Source organism: Protopterus annectens, chromosome 1.part0 (genome assembly GCF_019279795.1).
Source record: "Protopterus annectens isolate FY-2018-M chromosome 1.part0, PAN1.0, whole genome shotgun sequence".
Classification (NCBI taxonomy): Eukaryota; Metazoa; Chordata; order Ceratodontiformes; family Protopteridae; genus Protopterus; species Protopterus annectens.
The window spans coordinates 1,171,894,430-1,171,917,399 of NC_056725.1; the positions used below are offsets into that span (position 1 = coordinate 1,171,894,430).

At 41.3% G+C, this 22,970-nt stretch overlaps 1 protein-coding gene across 1 annotated transcript in view; it reads left to right on the forward strand.

Annotated features, from left to right (window-relative positions):
• SEC63 (SEC63 homolog, protein translocation regulator) overlaps window positions 1–22,970 on the forward strand; it is a 1,535,741-nt gene that overhangs the window by 295,069 nt on the left and 1,217,702 nt on the right. Inside the window, exon 5 of the mRNA XM_044065412.1 lies at window positions 6,210–6,271. Within this exon, the coding sequence (XP_043921347.1) occupies window positions 6,210–6,271 (62 nt within the window). The remainder of the gene's footprint in view (window positions 1–6,209; window positions 6,272–22,970) is intronic.

Sequence of the window (22,970 nt, forward strand, 5' to 3'; positions counted from 1 at the left end):
ATTTTGCCCAGTATGGTAATAGGGTAGGATTTTTATGATTAAGGATTGGGTTTTAAATAGGGATCTCCCAGGGTAGTTTCTGGGGTTAAGGGCAAGATGTTTTATAGTGCTAGGATATGGTAGTGATATTCATTACACAAACTAGTTTCTGGAGTTAAGGGCGAGGTGTTCTATACTGATAGGATATGTTAGTGCTATTTGATGTGCAAGCTAGCTTCTCAACCTTAATTCTGTGCAGTTCCACTCTGTTTAACAGTGTTGGACCTAATCTTAAATTTATATGTACATTTTACTGTCTAGGCATTTGCTACTGTACATGGCACCGCTAACCATTGCTATGTGATGGACAGCTACACAGACTTGCCTGATTAATAGCAGAAGGGAAAAAAGCTAGAAAACTGACTCCTATGTCTTCTAGCCAGTAAATGACCACATTTTAGCTCCCTGGAATGTTTCTCAACTCCTATACCAGTGCAGGTTAAACAAACAACTGCCAAACAAGTAAACCCGGAGGTAATTTACCCTTCTCCAAGGCAGTTTGGAGGCAAACAGAATGAGAAAAGCCAACAAACAGAGATGTTTTTTGCCACAAAATGAAATGCTTTAAAATACTGGAAAATAGTAGCAATCACTGTAAAAAGCAACGTGGAGTCAATGCAGAAAATATTCTTAGCATGGATGCCTCTAGATGCAGTTGAAGCACTTTAAAAGTGTTGCTGAGCTCTGTGGAAGTGAGTGCATAAGCTCTGGCAGTATGAAATACCTGGAGTGCATTTGCAGGCACCACCTTGTGATGTCAGTAGGTTGACTTTGGGTAGTTATTAGAAAACCTGATGATGTGCTTATACATGTAGCAGAGAGTCCTTTTATTTGTATTTGCTTCGGAGGATATCTCAAAAGGTTATTTCCATTTTGCTTAGGTAAGAGGATTTTTTATTTAAACTGAGTTGCTTCTATAGAAGTTTGCATTACTTATTTCACAAATGGAAGTAAATATTGTGGGAAGAAATAGCCAGGTAATTGTTATAACTAGGCTTGTGTAGGCTCTTGGGCCAATAGCCTAATACCAACCTATGAACCTAAGGTAGGAATCTGCTACTACAGATACTCCATGAGAGATGGCTGCTTTCACAGCCTATTTCTGAAGGAAGTTTGAGTTGGTCTGTTACTGCATGGCTCTTGCATTAATTTTATCGCTGAGGTGGCATCAAGTTTAGGCCTTGGCAGAGTGACATTTCCAGACCTGTCCCACTGTAGGCTATTGTTTACTTGGAGTTTATTCCTTAGTTTCCTGGTTGTACATATTATGTTTTGTTTAATCTGTATTTTAAATTACTATTTGCTTATACATATGCAGTGGACTATAGTATTAGTTTAAGGTTGTGCACACACAACAAAGTATTAGTTTAAGGGTGTGCACACTTTTGCAACCAGCATATTGTACGTTTTTTTTTATATTTTTTCCCCTAACAGATATATATCTATATCTATATATATATATATATATATATATATATATATATATATATATATATATATATATATATATATATATATATTGTCTGGTCCAGCAGGCATTTCATGTACCTGTTTTGCACTCATTCTTTTGGCTGAATTAACATCAGAAAATGCAGGAAGGTTATGTAAGGCATCTCATTTAATAGTGTCTTTCAGGAGTTCATGTTGAGCAGCTCTTTTTTTCATTGCTTTGTCCACCTTTTACTACTAATTTCATGGCAAGAGTTTTCCTAAAGCTTTCTGAGTTTCTCAGTGTGTGGTTTTTAAGGTCTGGAGGATTCTCTCTCTCTCTCTTTTGCCTTGGCTAGCAAACGTTAATCAAGACTGAAGGTGATTAAATTCCCTCTTATTTAAGTTATTATGCAGATACTCCTACACAAGTGTGCTGATGGGCCCAGAAAAGTAACTCTGCTTTTTAAGATGTCCTTCCATGTCACTCTTGCAGTACTCTTCACCTAAGGGATTTCCTGCCAAGGATAGCCCAACGTCTGGCCAGTTTAGCAAAGCCTTCAACTTTTATAGGCGCTGTACGTCTTGTGCATGCTTCCCATGCAATAACATAGGGCAAAAAGGTGTGACGTATGGAAGCAGATACTTGGACCTTCTCTGTAGCTGAGCTGTCTGTGTGAATGCCCTTCTGCTGTGCAGGTTAACCATTTTTTTCAGATAGTGACCCATTGGAGTTTCTTCTATTACTTTTCTTGTTTGTTATTGTGTTCATTTCATCCAGAAAAGGAAGATATCAGTGTGGGAGGCAGATTTCCCATAAAGATCTTCATGACCAATGTTTTTTTGTTTGGGTGCTTCCCATGGTCATACACATTATTCTGTCTGCCAGATATTTGTGTCTAAGACCCTACATAGTCACCTCTCTGCTTTATCCATATATCTGGAGAACCAGCATCTCCCAAGGGCTAGCCATCTGCGAAGAAAAAGGACAAAAAAAGACAAAGCCCAAACTGACTGCTGTCCAGCCTCCCCAAAGGTCTCTGTAGAGGCTGGTGAAAGCCCTAAAAACATCGGGTCCTTGCTTCATATTCATGTGCTGCACCCCCCATCGGAGGCCAGAATAGATCCAACTTCTCGCATCTCCTTGGAGATTTTTTAAATGTCTGTACCTGACATTGTGTGGAGAGAACCTCTGCTGATTTGAGACAGAGGGGGATTCCTCAGATTTTAGTGAAGGAGGAAATTCCTGTCACTACTATTGAGTCAAGGCAGGGGTCAGTCCCTCCAAGGGAGTTTTGAGCGGACATCTCACAGAAAAAGAAACAAAAGACAAAGAATTTTCTCCCTGTTGTGAAGGATCCTCAACATGAATAATAAGATTTCACTCAGGGTTTATTATATGCTTTGATGGCCTTGAAGGCACCTAAAGGGTTCTCTGTTTCTGCTTCCTGCAGTCTTCCACTGTAGTCAAGAGGCCTAGGGAATTAGTTTCCTCAGATGAAGATCTGGACTTGGGGTAGGGGGGATCCCGTTTTTTTTTTTTTTTTCTAAATCCCTTCCTCCTTGGACTACAGTTCAGAGGAGGATTCCGTAAGTCCAAACACTACTTTGAAAAAGCTGCCCTTTGGGGATACCATTACCTGTATTATGGACTATTTTAAGTGAGATTATTCTCAGATTTCTGATACTCAAAAAAGGTTTTATGAGCTCCTACAGATGGAATCACCCAAACCATTTGCTGTTCCTCCTCTTCTGGCTAACATTTTAGATAATTTTTCTGCAGCTTCTGTAACCCCTGACTCTCCGCCTTCTGCATCAAAAAAGCCAGATAGGTTTTACAAGGTACCTAAAGAATGCAAATTTCTTTATAAATGCCCTTTTGCTGATGCTTCTGTAGTGTCAGTCTCTTCTGACAAACCATCCCAAGTTGTTGCCCTCTACCAAGCTGCTGCCTTCTGATAAGGACAGTAGCGCCATGGAAAAGTTGGGCAAGCAAGTTTACACTGCTACCACTTTGTCCTTTATGGCCATTAACTACCAGACTCGTGCGACCAAGTTTGTTTTGGCCACCTTTCTTAGGTGGTATCTGACCTTCCTAACTCTGATGAGAAGGCTTCAGCCCTTTCCCTGCTGGGTTCCAATACTCATGTTGCTCGGCATTCAATCTAATGCAGTTATGATGCAAATGATGCCCCTTCCAGAGCTGCTACCTTTGGCTCGGTCATGATGAAGCATTGCTGTTGATGCTGTCTTCAGGCTTTGCCTGATGACATTAAGGTCAAGCTTTTTGGTGCTTCTTTAGGTAACAGAAATCTTCTTATCTGCTGCTACTGACCTATTGCAGGATCTGAAACACATTTTTGTTTCTCCTTTTCCTAAGGTTCAGAAGAACTATCCTTCCAAGTCTGCCTTTGTTCGTAGGCAATCTCACCTTCTTTCCAAGGGTAAGAAGGGATCTGATGTTATCCTTTTTCATTCTTCCTCATTAATGGGTTACAAATCTGACCCGCGGATCTGGCTCTGCAGCATTCTTACAGACTTGGATCCAAATCTTGAGCTTCTCCCTCTACCCATAATGCTCTGTACCATCCCCGAGTATCCAGTTCTCATTTGCCGCCATTGCAATAGGATGTGGTTTTCCAGAATCTCGAGCTATAGATAAAGTTGTGTGATTTTTTTCAAATTTTTTTTTTTTGCTTAATACTTTTAATTTAAAAACTAGATACTTATTATTTCCTCATTCTTCCTCTAAATCTTTCTAGTTGTTTGCAGGCATCAAGGTTGATTTTTTTTCTCCTTCAACTCCATGCTGTTTTTTTTCTTCTGTCCATTGGCACTTTTTTAGTTAAAGCTATCTCCACTGTTTTATTTTTATTTAGTTAAAGCTCTCTACAGTGCTTTATTAGTTAAAAAATTATGTTATTCCTTGAACATTTGGTTTAGTGTATGTGCAACTGGTTCAAAAGTTAAAGTGGATGCTCTTTCTGTTTCAATAGACTGTTGGAAAAACATACTGCATTCAAGGGGAGCACTTCTTGTGGGTGTAAAATCCCAAATTTGGATGCCCACAAGAAGTGCGTCTACTGCCTGGGACCAAACACCTCAAGTCCCAGTGTGAAATTTGTGCTTCTTTCAACCCTTGCTGCCTTTCTGACAGCACAATAAACTTCTCCTAATAAGATTGCTTCTGGCTTCATCCCCTTTATCTGGGCTCAACCCCCTCCAAAGAAACCAAAAAGCGAGCCCTCTGTGTCCCCGAGGACATCTTTGGAGCTTTCAGAGAAACTTCAAAAAACTTCAGATCAGACTCCTTCGGATCTGAATAGTGCCACCTCCTGTTTGGATCCATTGACTCTCTCGGATCCAATAGATCCATTGACTCTCTCGGATCCAATAGAGGTTATCTCAGTAAGTGGTTCTCCTCCTCTGTTGACTCAGAAGTTGGATCCTAGGCCTTTGGATCTGACAGTCAGGAGCAGATCTCCTACCTTCATTCTGAATCTTGTCTCACCTCTGCCGTATACTCCAAATTGCTTCACACTCCAACTAGACATTCCAAACCTGCTTCTTCCAGATCCTCTAGGAGCTTGACGGAGGTCAATATGGACAGGTTGATGCAGAAATTCCTCAGGACTCAGATCCAGAAACCTCCTTCCTTGACTCCAGTGATGTCCCTGGCCAACCCTGCTCTGATGCCATCAGATCAAAGTGGGTCTCTGACCCGAGAGGTTGGCGCCAGGTCCCGGAGGTTGGGTTTGGCTCCAACACTGTTGAATCCGTCCCTGTCTCTTGGGGCCTCGGCCCTCGATAGCTTGGGTCCAGTTTTCTCAGAAATGGTTGAATCCGCAGTGGTCCCTGACCTTTCGTCCTCTGCTGCTTTGGCTCATTGGAGGTTAGAAGGGGTTTCCCTGGGTCTGTCAGCCTTTCAGGTAGTGGAGTGGGCCTTCTTGTTACATTGACTTCTGTCCTCTCACATCTCTGATCCTATCCTTTGCACTACATTGGGTCCAAGCACTGAGCCCATCATTCCTGTTCCTTCAGGTCAGCCTACCCTAGGAAGCCTCCACACCCATTCCCCACAGGGTATTCCCCATTTTTCCAGTACCTCCTCCAAACACCCCAAGGAGGAGGTACCTTGAAAGAAGACATGCAAGAGGAGGCACATAAACTCCCTAATGGAGTCCCTCACTGAATACACTTACTTCAATGAGTGAGAGGGATCCCCTCGATCACCACCTGATGGCATCTCCTTTGGAGACATCCTGGAAATTCTAAAACAGAAAGGTGGTTGGTCTTCCTAAGAGTCTTTGTTTTTGGAGGCTTTTGGGGCAGGCCCATCTGTCTTGGGTGACTTCCCCGGCGGATGGACTTGCTGACCCAGTTTCCCGCCAGGTCTGGAAGGAACCGGACACTGTTGAGCCAATCCCCAACTGTCCAGATACATTTCTTGTCCCCCAGCAGACAGAACATATTGGAAGAAAGGTGTCCCTGTTAATGATATTGTGGTAGTGAAGAGAAGGCCATCTACTCTTACACGACTAATTTTCCGCTGTGGAGAGCCTTGTTTCATTTATCTGGACCTGATAATTGTGATTTCTTCATGGATGTGTTACTCTGGGTAATTCATGAAATATTCTTTCCTCACTTAAATTTTGTTTCTCTGTTCTGCTTTTGTTTGCATGTTTGTGTAATGGGGTACAGAAACCATCATTCTCTTCCTAAATTTATTTTGCTTTTTTTAGCTTAACAGATGAAGAATCTCGGAAGAATTGGGAAGAATACGGTAATCCAGATGGGCCACAAGGTACTTAGGTATTTTTATCTTTATATTTTAGCACATGGTTACATTAACAAAGTGTTTTTTGCTGATGAATTCATTGATGGTTCCCTTGGTATTGTTCTGTCACTAGATTAAAATTAAATGATTTAGTGCCGCAGCAAGATAAAATTAGATATCCTCCCTCCTCGTGGAGCAGCATTTATATCTACTTCTCTCAGGTGCAAGTCATTATAGAACCCAGCCAAAGGCAGCCATCCTGCATTTAGGTAGCAGTTTGGATTTTTCTTAGCAGGTAGAACTTCATGTTGCTTTGTAATTTGATAGTCATTTAAATTAACAGTTGTATGATTTACTGCAAGGAGATCCCACTGGCATGTAATGTTTGTATAGTGGTGAAAAGCCTGTGTGTTACTTAGTCATGAAAAGGATAGTTCTAATTTGGAAGAGAACCTATGTTTGTGAATGCCTCCATATTAGCCTCCCAGATTCTGTAGAATTATTCTGAGTTGGTCTGAAGTTCTAAGCAATACGTTAAAGCAAAAGTGTAAGTGTGTTTATAACTTTAGCAAAATTAAAGGGATCAAATGGCTGTTTAAATATTGTGCTTGAGGTGGGCTTGGCATTATGGCCAAGGTCTTCACCCCATAGACACACCGTGTACAAGGTTTGCTTCTGACCTGAAGTTATTGGCTAGGTTTAAAATAGCTCTTCAGGACAGTAAGTCTAGTATTCACATGTGAACCTATGAAAACTTGGAGTATTGAGAAAATGCAATGCAAAGTGTCATTTCAAAAGAGATGAATGTTGGAAACACTTTATCTGGTCAGCAGATTGTTGCATTAAAAAGCAAGGCATAGAATGAAGAATAGTTCCTCTAATATTACATTACTGATTTAGGCTAAGTTCACTAGCTTCCCACTCTTCAGAGATGGAATGTTATGTTAAAACCTGGGAGTTTGGAAAGGTAGATTTTTTTTTTCTAAAGTAAATGTATGTGATGATTTAGTGTTATACTTGTACTGTATATAGAAAACTTGGTGAACTGGGGAGCAGTTAAAGATGATTGCTTTTTAAGTGGTTGTAGGATCAGAAACACGATTTGCAAAGCAATGGACATTACCATAGTGACATCCGGTTAATATCCCACCAGACTGACACCAGTAATGTGACATCTGCTCACTTAAAACCCGGGTCAGTAATTAAGTAGCCTCAGTCCTCACCATCGACTCCAGTGTGGGAGTGTTACGGAAAACACCAGAGCACACGAGTAAAATTCCACAGTTTCCCTTAAGAGCACAACAGGAACACGTTTTCTTTTCTGGGACTGGACTATGTACCTCTGTCCATCCCAAATGTAATCCCTTATTCACTTCAGAGCAATTTGTTCCAGTTTAAGACGTCTGACTCACTCGCAATCAAAATAAATTAAAATCTCACACACTCGAGACAGAGATTTCCGGCTGTCTCACCTCCCCAATACAAATGGTAAACGCTGTCAGACAGGTCTACACGCCCTTCAAAGGGTGGTCAATTATTGAAAATTAAACATCAGAATAAATGATAGCTATGACCAGAAGCAGCCAGTCATTCAAGGTGACCTGGGGAGTATCAAGCAGGCATAAACACTTTCTAATCTCTAAAGAACACACTGATTGTCCAGCCACAATGTAAAGTAATGAGAAACCTTTAATAATGAGTAAAAAATGATTACAAGAATGTAGATCAATAATTTTCAGTAAACACCAGAATTCAATCACCATATATATAATGAAACTGTAGAATAGTAGTCCATCATCTTAGAAAAACTCTTATCTAAATAACTAAACTTCTCTAATCTAACTAGAGAATACTGTCTCTGATCTAATTTAAAACATAACAGGAAAGCAAAGGCAGGTTTACAGTTTTTGATGAGTCCTTTTTTAGGTGCCCACTGCACAGCAATGTAACTGACTTCAACTCTTAACTAACTACCCTTAAACTGACTTCAGCAGTCTCTGTTATAGTCCAAGTTAACAGTCTCAACTGTCTTATTTTAAAAATAAATCAGCTGCTTGAAAAAATTCATTTTCCTGTCAGTCATCTGTTCCGTAATCACATAGCAACCAGGAACATTCTAATGGCATCACCCACTGATCGGCTGATTTAGTACTTTAGAATCTCCATCACAAACATGCAGTTAGAAATGTATCAAAACACTGACAAATTATTTTTAACATTTTGTATAAACAGGGAAATACTCAACATTTTAAAAATGTATTTACATTTTCACAATTAGACATGCTGGCGTACAATACAAGTTAATCTGAGAATATATACAAATCTCCTGCCAGACATTCTAACACAGATGGGTGTTTTCATTTTCTTCACAGTTATAAGTAGCATTTTGTTAATGTTATAACACATTTATTAAAATACATATCTTTTGAAGTACAGATATAAGAAATGCATTTTGGGCCCACTGAACAGTGTAATGTGAACTTTGGAAGTCCATTTGCAGTGAATAATGTGTGGAAACTCCTTGAGGGCCCTGTCGTTGGTACAAGTCAGTCTCTGCCTCCCTCCTTTTGGGGGCATGAAGTTCTCCTACATGCTTGTGGCATTACATCATGCATTAGGTCCAGAAGGATGTACCAGCTTCTAATACCCCAGTTTTTTTGCCATACATGTATGCATTCAAGACCTTGATCCTAACATATCTTGCAGAAATGTTTCAAGCTTCTAAACTGAAGTGTTTTTGCAGCCAGATCAGTACTCACCGGCATTGCTTGTATTACCCGAGTAAGAAGCACAACATCAAGGAGTGCCGTAAATGCTATAGATTTCATCTTGTAGCCAGAAGAATGATGCACTAAGTTAGAGATGTATGTCTAACAGGATGTAGTGTTTTTGGATAGCCAGTGCAAGAATCTGCAGGAGGGTTCCTCATGCAGTCCCACAAAGGAGCTGACAGGAGGGAGAAGGTAAGGACCAGGGTGCAGAGTCTTCACCTAATTTGACAAAAGTCCGCCAGCTGAGAGGCTTCCATCTTTTTCTTGGCCATGAAGGGATCAACTTCACATCTTAAGACTGATGATCTGTAAAGGGAATGAAGGAGTGTTGCACTGGCTGCCGATGTTCTTCGTGTTTCACTGTTGCAGTCATCGCACTTGGGTTATCTGCCTGCAGGTAGCCCTCAGTCGGCCTGAATACCAGCGTCTTGGGATTTCTGTGTCTGATGCTGTAGCCTCTTCCATGACGTCAGGTCGTCAGTGGTATAAAACATGTAGCCGACGCCATTACATCAGCTTTTCTTGCCGAGCGGAGCCCAAAGCAAAAGCAGTTCGCAAGTGCCAGTTGGCCACTACCTGAAATTTTCGTTATTAGAGTTTCAGACCTAAAGTCTTCTAAAGCGAAGTACCCCATTGGGGATCCTTTTTTCTTGCTCTAACCGATGTCAGAAAAAGTTAATAATTGTCTTGCATGTGGAAAGCAAATACCTCAGAGATTTTCATTCTTACTCTGTCATGTTCCTCGCTGTTGGTTTTGTGCCCTGTTTAACGCCCGAACTATTCGCCATCGGGCTATCTTTGTCACTAAATTTTTTTGCTCTCGTTCTCCGTATTCCGAAATGGCTTCGATACGCCATCCGACTACCGATTTTCCGAACACACGAAAGGATAAAGACGGAGACAGACCACACAGGTCCACAACTGCTGACGACACTTCCGTTAAGTTAGTCGCCAGTCCGCCGGTACTCGGGTGCTTTCGAATCCCCTGATACCTGCTTCTACAGATTTGCAGGCCTCTACTGAGACCCATTTGGAGTCCGGTATGCCACAAGATGCTTCGACTATGGAACCTGCAGATGTCTCTACCTTGGATGGGTCTGGAGCCGCTGTGCAGGCACCGGCTTCTGAGGGTGTATTCAGACCTTCCGATGTTCGTATTAAACGACTACTTAGTTTCTGAATAAAACTACTGAATTTCTCAGGCCCAGAGTTTGCACTACACCTAGGAAACCGATGACCAAAGCATATTCTCAAGCTCCCATACCACAGAAACAAATGCTTAGAATGGCTGAAGATCTTATTACTTTAATTAGGGGAAGCCAGCCTTCCCCCTCTAAAAGACAAAGAATTGACTTTCCTTCTGATTCTACAGATCATGAGTCCGATGACTCTGACCCCTCAGATTGCTAGGACATACCCTTATCTACCTATGAGGATTCAAATGCAGAGGATTCCATTCCCTCTGCCTCCCCTCAGAGGACTTTTCTTTCGGTAAAACCCTGCATATACCCTCCGAGAGCATTTCTGCTGGGAGTGCCAGGACTACCCACAGTCCAAAAAGAGACTCAGGGAATTTTTAATTTTGCCTCAGCACAGGCCTCAAGCAGTCCCCCCTGATGTCCTTCAAGGATGCATCTGCAGTCCTTACAAATGGGTTGTCCTGTCGTCAGGCAGCCCTTCGGTCGGCCGGATTCCAAAGTCTGGGTCTGGCCTCGGCTGGTGTCGCACTTCACCCGACGTCATAGCTGCAGTTATTCGGGTATAAAGTCATCAGCCAACGCCGTTTTCCTCAGTCTTTCTTGCCGCGTGGCGCCCGAAGCAGAAGCTGTTCGCAAGTGCCGGTCGGTCAGAACCAGAGATTACTACTACCGAATACTACTTCAAAGACTTCTAAAAAAGCTAAGTACCCCGTTGGGGACTCTTTCTTGCCTCAGCCGATGTCAGAAAAAGTGAATAACTGTTTAACTTGTGGGAAACAAATACCTCATAAAGATTTCCACTCTTACTGCTTACCTTGTCTAGGCCCAGACCACGGCCGCAGCTTGTCTAGCCTGTGCTTCTTTTAACCGCGGACGCTTAGACGCCGGTCAGAGTTTGCTGAGGAGTTTTTCGCTCAGATTTTGCTTATATTATGCCGCCGGATCCTCCGACCGCAAATATCTAAAAACGCAAGGAAAAGGACCGACACTCGCGGTCTGCGGTTTCAGCCGAAACCGCGGTTAAGCCAACCGCGAGTGTCTCTGTTTCGGCTGAAACCGAGCAAGCGGTTCCTCCTTCAGCCGAAAAATTTCCTTCTGCCGAGGCCTCTTCCAACCTCGTGGAATCTGCTTCTGATATTCCACCTGCTGTTACAGTTTCTCAGGAATTATCAGACACTATTCCCTTGGATATTTCAACCCCTGCACGTGGAGCTGCTAGGCCACCTGCAGCCATGTCCATTAAGGCCTTTGCCAGGGCTAAAGCAGCTAAAACTACTAAATCTGTGCCTGCTAAGCCCCCCTCTCACAGACCTAGCTCCAGTTCACAAATGCTTAGTTTAGCAGAGGATCTCATTTCTTTAATCCGAGGATCCCAACCTCAACCAGACAGGGCCTCTCACCCGCCTCCAGAGAAGAGGCCTAGAGCAGAGCCCCCTGAGCCAGTGTCTACAGATGATTCCTCTGATGACTCAAATGATACAGACCCTCCAGAGGCCCCATACTCACCTTACGAAGACTCTGATGGTGAAGAGTCCATTCCTTCTGCCTCTCCGCCTGAGGAATTTTCCTTTGGGGAAACCCTGCATATAGAGACTCAGGGAATTTTTAATTTTGCCTCAGCACAGGCCTCAAGCAATCCCCCCTGTTCTGGAAATTGTAGATGTCTTCATGGAATCCAGTCTTACCCCTGATACTTTGCCACCAGCTCCTAGAAAGCCTAACAGGTACTACAGAGTACCTGACTCTCAAAAATTTCTATTTAAAAATCCCACTGCAGATCCAGAGACCATTTCCCAGGAACCTAAAGGTATGAAGGCTACTACAGCCAAAAACCATACCCCTTCAGACAGGGATACTAGGGCTTTAGACAGATGGGGGAAGAAGGTATATACCTCTGCAACTCTTGCCATCAGGGCTTTAAATTGCCAGTTCCACATGTTGAAGTACCAGCAGCATATTATGGAACTAATTAAACAAAAAATGATGTTGATTCCTGATTTGTAAATCTTTATGTTGTGCACAGAGTTAATGCATTCTGCAAACCAAGTTGGAAAACATACTTTGCAGTGTGGTTTTGATGCCTTAGAAGCATCTTGCAGGGCTTCTGTCACTGGGTCTTTTCTTAGAAGGTATGCTTGGCTGAAGGAGAAAATCTTGCAAGACCATGTCAAAGCAAACTTACGAGATGCTCCATTAAACCAAGAATGTTTGTTTGACACTAAAGCAGACGTTGTTCTTAAAAAGATAGAGGAAAAAGCTAAATCTATGCAAACTGTTAAAATATTTCCTACAGGTACAGCCACCTAGATTCAGTAGGCATTGGCCTTCAAAAAACTGGTCCTTTCCAGTCCCTCCCAAACCTTCTCAGTCCAAACCCAGGGGCAGCAGACCAAGACTACAGTCACAGGGTATGCACAGATCTAAACAATGGAGTGCTCCCACCTCAAAAACAGGGATTGGTAAGCCACCCTCTTATGGAAAAAGTTCACAATGATTTGTCCTTCATCCTTTCCAGCCATGCCCAAGTACTTGCACCCCTTGGAGAAAGACTTGCCTTGCATGCAAAAAACTGGGAGTACATTACCCAGGACAGATGGGTCTTAAACATTGTATCCCAGGGATACAGATTCTACTTCCACTTACTGCCAACCCCAAGCAGATTGCCAGACCTTCCTCCAAACCAGTGGGCAGAAACCCGAAAGCAAGTACTTTCTCTTTTCAGTATCAGGGCTATACAGCCTGTCCCAACAGAGCAAAGGGGGCAGGGTTTCTACTCCAGACTTTTTGGTGCCCACCAAAGAAAACTCTTGGCACCCTATCCTGGATCTGTCAATTCTCAACACCTTCCTGGTGGTACCAAAATTCATAATGTATGCTCTCCAACAGCTGCTTCCTATGCTAGCCAGGGACTCCTGGATGGTCACCCTAGACTTAAAGGAAGCTTATCTGCACATCTCCATAAGGGAATCTTGCAGGAAATATCTATGTTTCAGGGCAGGCTCTATGAATTATCAATTCTCTGCACTTCCCTTTGGCTTATCTACTCCGCCCAGGGTAGTCACAAAATGCCTGGCTCCAACCATTGCATACTGCAGGCACAGAAAAATTCAAATTTACCCATACCTGGACGATTGCCTGATTCAGGAGGACAGTCAGGAATTGCTACTTCAGCACCTGACATTTGTAAAGAGACTCCTAACTTCTCTGGGGTATACCATCAATGAAAATAAATCACATCTGGTACCCAGCCAAAAAATTATATTCCTGGGAGCAAGCTTGAACACAACTTCCCAGATGGCATTCCTCATTCCAGAAAAACAGATTTGTTTGACAAACTACTGGCCACCCAAACCCAGCTATCTGCAAGAAAAATACTGCAAGCCCTAGGGTTCATGGCCTCATGCATTCTCATAATTCCATGTGCAAGACTGCATATGAGGAAACTTTAATGGTACTTAAGTCTCTGGTGTTAACATTCTCAGGACCTGAAAACAGTGATTCCTATCATTCCTTGCCTAAGGACGGAGTTCCTTTAGTGGTCAGAGGCCTGCTACCACAACAAGAGACTCCCTTTCACTCAACCCCCCCGCCGCCCAAGCCCTGACAACAGACGCATCAGACTATGCATGGGGGGGGGCTCACATGGCAGGCAAATGCATTCAAGGGAAATAGAGCCCAAGACAAATGCACCTGCATATCTATCAAAAAGAAATGTTAGCTGTACGGAATGCACTGACAGCCTTCAAATACTGTATCCTTCCAGAACAACTCTTGATAAAGACGGACAACACAGTTATGTGGTACATAAACAAGCAGGAGAGAACTCATTCCTACCCACTCTGCAGGTTAGCCATGGCTCTGTGGAACACAGCCATGAGCAATCAAGTGCACCTGCAAGCTCAGTTCCTACCAGGCAAACAAAATTAATTGGCAGACGACTTAAGCAGAGATCTAATGGACCCACATGAGTGGAAACTGGAGACTAGCTCATTCAAGCTTCTAATCCACAGGTGGGGGACACCAGAGGTGGACCTCTTTGGTTCCCCCTCAGAACCATCAATTGAGCAAATTTTGCGCCAGAACTCCCCACAGCCAAGCATGGAAAGTGGATGCCCTATCCTTTACATAGGAAAACCTCTCAATCTTTGCCTTTCCCCCTTTGTCCCTCCTTTCAGAAGTACTACCCAAGATCAAACAGGACAGGCCAAGGACAATCCTGATCGCACCAGACTGGCCACGCCAGCACTGGGACCCACTTTTACGCAGTCTGACAGCAGTGCTACCCTGGCACCTGCATCAGATCCCTTCCCTGCTGTCCCAGCAGGAGGACCAGATTTTGCACCCTCCGCTGAAAACCCTGAACCTAGCAGCCTGGCTCATTCCATGACTACATCGCCAGCAACTCTCAGCAAACAGGTGCTGGATGTCATCCTTGAGGCCATGAAGCCTAGTACTAGGAAATCCTATTCAGAAAAATGGAAAAGATACTGTTCTTGGAGCCAGTCTCAGGGAAAGGACACAACCGTGCCCACCTTACCTCAAATCGTAGATTATCTGCAGAACTGCTCCACAAAGGCCTATCCTTCTCTTCTATTAAGATTCATGCCTCTGCCGTCTCAGCTCATTATAATACCGAGCCCACCCTTCTTCTCTCACCCTCTGGTCAAACAGTTCTTGAGAGGAGCTAACAATCTAAAACCCCCGAGGAGAGCTCCCACTCCAGCCTGGGACCTTAACTTTGTACTAGAGAAGCTCATGCTTCCCCCCTTTGAGCCTGCTGCTACAGCAGAGTTAAAATTCCTCTCTTGGAAAACAGCCTTACTTCTAGCCATCACTTCAGTAAGAAGAGTGTCTCAGTTGCCGGTCCTTATGGCTGTGGAACCCTTCATTATCTTCCATGCGGACAGGGTTTCCCTCAGGACTAACCCATCATTTATGCCCAAGGTGGTATGCAGTGTGGCTTTAAACCAATCCATCCATTTATCAACCTTTTTCCCTAATCCTCATAATAAAGGAGAAAGGATCCTGCACTCCTTAGACGTGCACAGGCAGCTCAGGTTCTACATTGACAGGACTAAACCTTTCAGAAAATCTGACCAGCTGCTAGTCAGCTTTGCTACAGGGGCAGAGGGCAAGGCCATTTCAAAGCAAACCATCTCCAAATGGATAGCACACTGCATCCATTTCTGCTGCAAACACCATGGAAAACCTACCCCACAGGGAATCAGAACCCATTCCACTAGGGCTACCTCAACCTCTACAGCGTTTCTTAGGGGAGTCCCTACCAGGGACACCCTGGAAGCTGAAACCTGGAGTTCTGTACACACCTTCACCAAGCATTACCACTTGCCTATCTTTTCTAAATCCAGAGCTGGATTTGCTACAGCAGTCTTGCAAGGCCTGCTAGCCAGCCCTAATACTTCTTGACTGCTTCCACCCTTCCTCAGCTTTGGGAATCAACCAAGTGTGAGGACTGCAACATTGAAACATGAAGAACATTGTACAATTGTATACACTTACCATAAATGTAGATGTTCGAGTGTATTCACTGTTGCAGTCCTGGTTACCCTCCATCCAGCCCCCTGACATTTCTATATTTTCTACCTATCCTCTTTTTTGGCCATATCTTAGGCAGATAAGCAGAACACACTACAAAGTTTTACATGTTGTACTCTTCTGTTGAATTTTGGTCACAGTTGAGTTTTAACTTTGAATGCATCTAGCATTTATAAACTTTTATAAGTAATAGTATATGTATTGAACATTCCATGTATTGCACATGTATCTTAAGTCATTTTATATGCATGTGCAAAAGCCTAACTTTGCCCAAAGCAAACTGTTTGGTGTAGAGTGGTGAGGATATGAATGTGACTCAAGTGACCTGAAATCAGTTAGTGGCTCTGAGTGCTTGTAGGAGTTGGCATGGGTGGAGACAAGAATAATGACACTTTGCCTTGGGGAGGAGGGTTGTGTGATGTGCAGGTCAGAACAAGCCATTTTTTGTTGCCCACTCAGAGATTGAAGCTTGGAATGGAACTAGGCTGTGCTTGCAGTCAGTCTTGTGTGGCATTGCTGCATTGGAGGCAGGGGGCAGCTTCTGTAGCAAGCATGTTCTCATTGTATGCATTTGCCTATTAAGAAGAGTACTTACATGGCAGCATGTAGTAATATAGGGTCTCCACCAGAGTTAAGCCAGGAACCTCAGTGAGCTACAGGGGCAACTCTTAAGGCTGTTGTTCTTCACTGGCCAAAACTGCTTTCACCAGTTTGAACACTACTTGTAGTCCCAGTAATTCATACAGAAATTAGGACCATGGATAGGAAGGATTAGGAGATTAAGGGGAGCCATGCTGTCACAGAAGAATCCGTTCAACTTTCATTTGCTTGACAATGTGTGGAAAACACACAAGAAACTTAAATTTCATCTGTTTCTACCAACATTTTCTTTGCACTGTACTGCTTTTAAGGCATTAGCAGTGTAGCCGACTTAGATAATTTACTTAATAGTGTAGTTGCATGCAGTTCGATTTTCAACCTTCTACCCATTAACAGTTGAGCTGGTAAGAGACTGAGTCTATGCAGTTGAATGCGCTGTATTCCAGAATTATGAGATGATGGTTCTTGAGGCCAGTACTTTTTTTTTTTTTTTAAACTCTCTCTGCCCTTTGATATTCTTAGAGGTGAATCTTGTATCCTGACTTTGTCTTCATTTAACATTAAAGCCCGATACTACTAAATTCTTTCTTGAAAGAAAAATAAGACGGCAAATGACCTTCCTTTTTTATTGCTAATTTTTATGAGTACAATTCTTTTCTTACTGATTATTTTTGCACTGTCCAGCCTCTTTTAACAAGTTTTGGTGTCAGCATTTGCAAGTAAAAATTTCTGAGTAAAAGTCCATACATCCTTGGATTTTTTTCTGTCATTTCTAGCTACTGTATTACCCTAAGAATCTCTAGTTCAAGTAAGAAATGTTCATGCTTTTCTGGTAAATTGCCTGTACTTTGCGTATCTGATATACAAAGTCCTTGGCCTGGTCTTTATTTCAGTTTTATATCTTATACTTTTCTATAGATTAAGTAACATTTTGTGTATTCTCAGAGGTGCATTATACAGTGGATATAAAAAGTGTACACCCCAAATAAAAAGCCAGGATTTTGTGATATAAAAATGAGACCACAATAAATCATTTCAAAACTTTTACCACCTTTAATGTGGCCTATAACCTGTACAATTATTGAAAAACAAACAAATCTGTTAGGGGAATACATATAAAAAATAAAAAAAGTACAATAAGCTGGTTGCATAAGTGTGCACACCCTTAAACTAATACTTTGTTGAAGCACCTTTTGATTTAATTACAACATTCAGTCTCCTTGGGTAGGAGCCTATCATCATGGCACATCTTGACTTGGCAACATTTGCCCACTCTTCCTTGCAGAAGCGCTCCAAATCTGTCAGATTGTGAGGGCATCTCTTGTGCACAGCCCTCTTCAGGTCACCCCACAAAATTTTTATTGGATTTAGGTCTGGGCTCTGGTTGGGCCATTCCAAAACTTAAATTTTCTTCTGATGAAGCCTTTCTTTTGTTAATTTGGATGCATGCTTGGGGTCATTGTCGTGTTAAAAGGTGAGATTCCTCTTCATCTTCAGTTTTCTGGCAAATGCCTGAAAGTCTTGGGCCAAAAATGACTGGTATTTGGAACTGTTCATAATTCCTTCCACCTTGACTAAAGCCCCAGTTTCAGCTGAAGAAAAGCAACCCCAAAGCATGATACTGCCACCACCATGCTTCACCATGTTCTTTTGGTGATGCAAAGTGTTTTTGCACCAAATGTACCTTTTGGAATTGTGGCCAGAAAATTTTAACCTTGGTTTCATCAGACCATAACACATTTTCCCACATGCTTTTGGGAGACTTGATGTACTGTTTTGCAAATTTTAGCCAGGCCTGGATGTTTTTCTGTTTAAGCATAGTCTGTTTTAGGCACCAGCGAACCCTTTGGTTGTTGGGGGGCCCCCAACCACAGCAGGTTATCTTATCTTGATATTTTGTAACATGTCTGTCAAACCAACAAAAGCTATTACAGCAATCTTGTATACTTAATAAAGCAGGTAAGTAATAATAACTCATATTTATCTCCTTCAAAATTCAAACATCTTTAGTTATAATAGTATTTTGTCAAGTAACAAGCTTTACAATTTCATTAAATATTTTACCAATGACATAATGCCCCGGCCTAGGTTAAGCCCTGATGGTGGACATCCTCTTCACTAAAATTAACAACCTAGCCAGTTTTAGGTACCTGCAATAACTGTGGCTGGAAGGGGCCCCTTAATCATCAATGACTGTGTGGGGGCCCCACAAAAACTGCTGTTGGTTGGGGAAAAATAAGGATAAAAAATGTATTAAGTTTCAATTATACTCTTTAACCTGAACAGGACTGTGATATGACCCTGTTAGGACAAAGCTGAAATGAACATAAGCAAAGTAAGCACTACAGAGATCAGCAGCCCAGGGTGACCGATCTCATTGCAAACTGTGGAGTTTAAGACGAGTTAATGCTTCTAATCTTCAGAAATGGTTTCTCTTTCCATGATCACCAATAATGCGTATTTAACACCTGCAATCATTAATAAAATTCACCCCAACTCGTCTTCTCTGTGTCCATTTTGTAAGGATCAAGTAGCCGATATATATCACATTTTCTGGAGCTGCAAATGTGTGTACAGACTATGGTGTGCCCTTAGTTATTCTGGAGAAAATGGGATACGAAAAATCAACACTTTCTTGGCAATTTGCTTTATTACATATCCCTCCTGATAATATTACTAAAGCTCAGCTCAAGGTGGTGATTTCAATTGTCATATTTATCAAATATTATATCTCATTGCATTGGAAGTGCCAAGCACTAACATGGGAAGGTCTAAAGGAATTGGTAATTAGGCATATTAGGGCACAAAAGTATCTCTTTTATAAAGGTAATCACAAGTTCTGTTCTGAAAATTTTTGGAATGTATTCTTTGATTGTCTTTTAACCTGAAACACTTTTCATTTTTGTATTATATCTCCTTAATGTATTATCTGTTGTATATATTGTGAATGATATGGGCAATGTATAGTTGTATATAGTTTTTGTTGATGTTTGTACAGTGTTCTCCTGTGGTTTGTATTGTTTGTCTATAAGATAATAAAATAAAAAGATTTTCAAAAAAAAAAAAAAAAAAAAAAAAAAGAAATGGTTTCTCTTTCAAGGTTTTTATACATACTGGCAGAACAACTGATATTGTAACTCTCAACATATTTGTTGAAGAATTCTGTTCAGTGATAAACATAATAGTATAATAAAGTCTCAAAATGAGGAACATATTTTATACATTACTGTAATTTATTTAAAAAGTTACTATAACACATTTTGCATCAACATGCATTTTTAGACAATAAGTATAAAACTCTGATGACTGGATTTATTGTGACAGAGCAAAATTACGAGACAAAATCAGGAATATCTGTGAAATCAGGGATAGTGATAGGTATTAATTTACTCCTCACAGGGGTAAATAAAAGTGACTTATCCCTGTTGCTGTTTGACTGCTAAACGCAGTCACTGATCTTGTAGTAGTAGTGTTGTACAATGTACTTGCTGAAATGAGTACAAAATTAGCATTGGTGTGTGTGTCTCTGTCTGTCTCTGTGTGTAAAAAATATCACAGATTTTTATCAATGCACATATCCAATAATGCCGGAACACGCACATTATTCTTCAGGCCATCAATAAAAATGTAGCTAACAAATGATGTTATTTCAAAAGTAAGGCATAAAATATATCACAGAACATTCAGACTTAGATGATCTAGGAATCTGGTGGCCCCCAACTCCCTAAACAGTATAAATGAATACAGGAGGCTCCCTTAATCATCCTTGACTGTGGAGACCCCAAAAAAGCTGTTTTTGGTTGAGGAAAAATGAGAAAAAAAATGCTTTCATTTTCTGATTGCACTCTTTAGTCTGAATGAAGTTATGATACGACCATTAGGATAAAACTGCTAATAGCCTTTGTCCTCAACCACAAACATTCTAAAACATCCCTGCTCAGATGTTTGTGTACAGAAATTTACCGTAAGTTATGTGGGTGCTGGGGATTGCATAGTCATCATTTCCTTTACTTTTCTAACAGACCTCAGAGGTATACAAAGAAAGTTACTTTAGCTCCTGTAGGGGCAGTGTACTGCCTGGTAGCAGCAAAGTAAGAATACATTATTGCAATTATTATTTTCACTTTCCTCACAATCAAACATCAGACACATATACAGCTGGTTGCCTTTTGGGGTTAGGATCGAAGAGTAAGTAGGCATGCTATATATATGCATTTCAGCAGTCACTTGAAATACATGACTGTGGCCATTTGAACCTCTGCTTTCATCCCAATCTAACACCAGAGGGTTGCATAGGCAGTGACTGTCTTTTTGGGAGGATTAGGGAGGCAGGCAGTATTCCTGTACATGATACGTGTATCCTCACAACAATTGACTTGTTAATTTATTTTGAGCTACTATTGTCAGCTTTGAATTTTAAGCCTTGGATACAACTTGTCTTCACTGAAAGAAAAAATAAGACTGAAATTCTTTTTTCTTACTCACGATTTTTGTTTAGGCCACTTTTGGATTAAAAGGTTGGGAAATACTCTAGCTTCTAGGGGCACCGGCTTAATTGAGTTATTTCTTAAATGGTTATTACTGTGCTGTCTTGGTCAAGAAAGTATATTGAAAAGACAGAAGGAAAACTAAAGCTGAACAGCAACATTGAATTGCTTTCCTTAATCATCATTTCTGTTCAAGCCATCATTGGGTAAAAAAAACTTAAAGCACTTTAGAGCATATATAAAGTTATGGCTTGTTGAAAAAACTGAAGAAAAAAGGTAAACTGTGAGAAATGGAAGAAAAAAAAAGTATTGTGCATAAGTGGGAAGCCCAACATGGGGGAAACTCTGGAGGGTGTGTTTTTTTTTTTTTTTTTTTGGCAGGGGCTGAAACGGTAAGCAGTGCCTAGGGTTCCATTGCACATTAGTTCTCCCCTGTACATAGACTTGTTGTAATGCATTCTTGTTGCACCTAAATGCCAGTAACTGTAAAATGTCCCTTTGTGAGATGAGCCAACACAGTGTGGTATGTATGCCTGTTGTAATAAGATCATTGTAGCTACAGGTCAGTCTGTGTGTACTACTCCTAAAAGCCTGCAGCATGAACTAAAAAGATGGATAGAAGTGGTGGCAGTGACAGGGTGATACTTAGACTGAAAGTGGCCAGGGGGCCCCCAACTTGACATTTGCTGGGGACCCCCAAAATGCTTACACCGGCCCTGTGTTTAAGAAAAGCCTTCCATCTTGCAACCATAGCCCAGACATGTGGAGAATACAAGAGAAAGAGATTGTTGTCACATGTAGTACACAACCAGTGCTTGCCAGAAATTCCTGTAACTCCTTCAGTGTTGCTGTAGGTCTCTTGGCTGCCTTCCTGACTAGTTTTCGTCTCGTCTTTTCATCAATTTTGGAGGGACGTCCAGTTCTTTGCAATGTCATTGTTGTCCCATATTTTCTCCACTTTTTGGTGACTGTCTTCACTGTGTATCATGGAACACAGTGACTGTCTTCACTGTGTTCAATGGTATATCCAATGCTGTGGAATTTTTTTTGCACCGTTTTCAACTGTGAGATCCCCTTGCTTTGTAAGTTGTCTGCGAAACATGGCTTTTGCTGTAGCAGGCAACTGAGTAAATGTCAAGGAAAATCTTACTAAGACAGGTAAACTTTATTTGGGGTTATTCAGAGTCTCTCTAATTAATGGCAGATTTTTACCCAAGAAGACTGAATGGTATAATTAAATCAAAAGGTGCATCAACAAATTATTAGTTTAAGGGTGTGCACACTTTTATACAACCCGCTTATTGTATGTTTATTTTTTATATTTTTCCCCAAACATATTTGTTTGTTTTTCAATTGAATTGTGCAGGTTATAGGTCATATTAAAGGTGGGAAAAGTTTTGAAATTATTTTTTGTGGTCTAATTTTTTTATCACAAAAACCTGGCATTTTAATAGGGGTGTGTACACTTTTTTTATATCCACTGTACAAAGTACAGTAGGCATTAATGGCATGGCGCTCATCCATATATTGCTGCTAAGAATTTCTTTTCTTTCAGAATCTTTGTTTTGTAATTCTATAAATGCCTTTGTCCCATAAGCTGCTCATCTCTGTCGTGGTCACAACCTCTGTATCATTGTGACTGGCATGTACTTGTTACAGAAGTAGGTTTTTCATATTAGAATTTTGATGATTGTGCTTCTGTAGCTAGTTTTTGAGCATTTTAAAACATTTTTTTCATAGTCCCATTTATAGGTATCATCTTGTTCTCTCACAGCTTTCTCAGAGGCATTATTATCTCTGACACTGTTAAATGTTGTGCAATACATTGCATCATTCACAGAAACCTTACACAATGCTCCTTGCTTATGTGCCAGCTTTAGAACTTGCACAAAGTCATTGATTTTATATGTCAAGATTAATTTCTTCTGAAGTCAGGATATGACCCATGTATGTCAGACTTGACACTCTCTCTTCCATTTGTTTTTATTTATGTTGATATGATGCTATCTTAATATGGTTAGTAGTTGAATCAGTCTTTTGTTATGCTAATTTTTTGTATGACTCCTTACTAGTAGATCATTAATTGTTTATATCATCCACCAAGCCTTCAGCC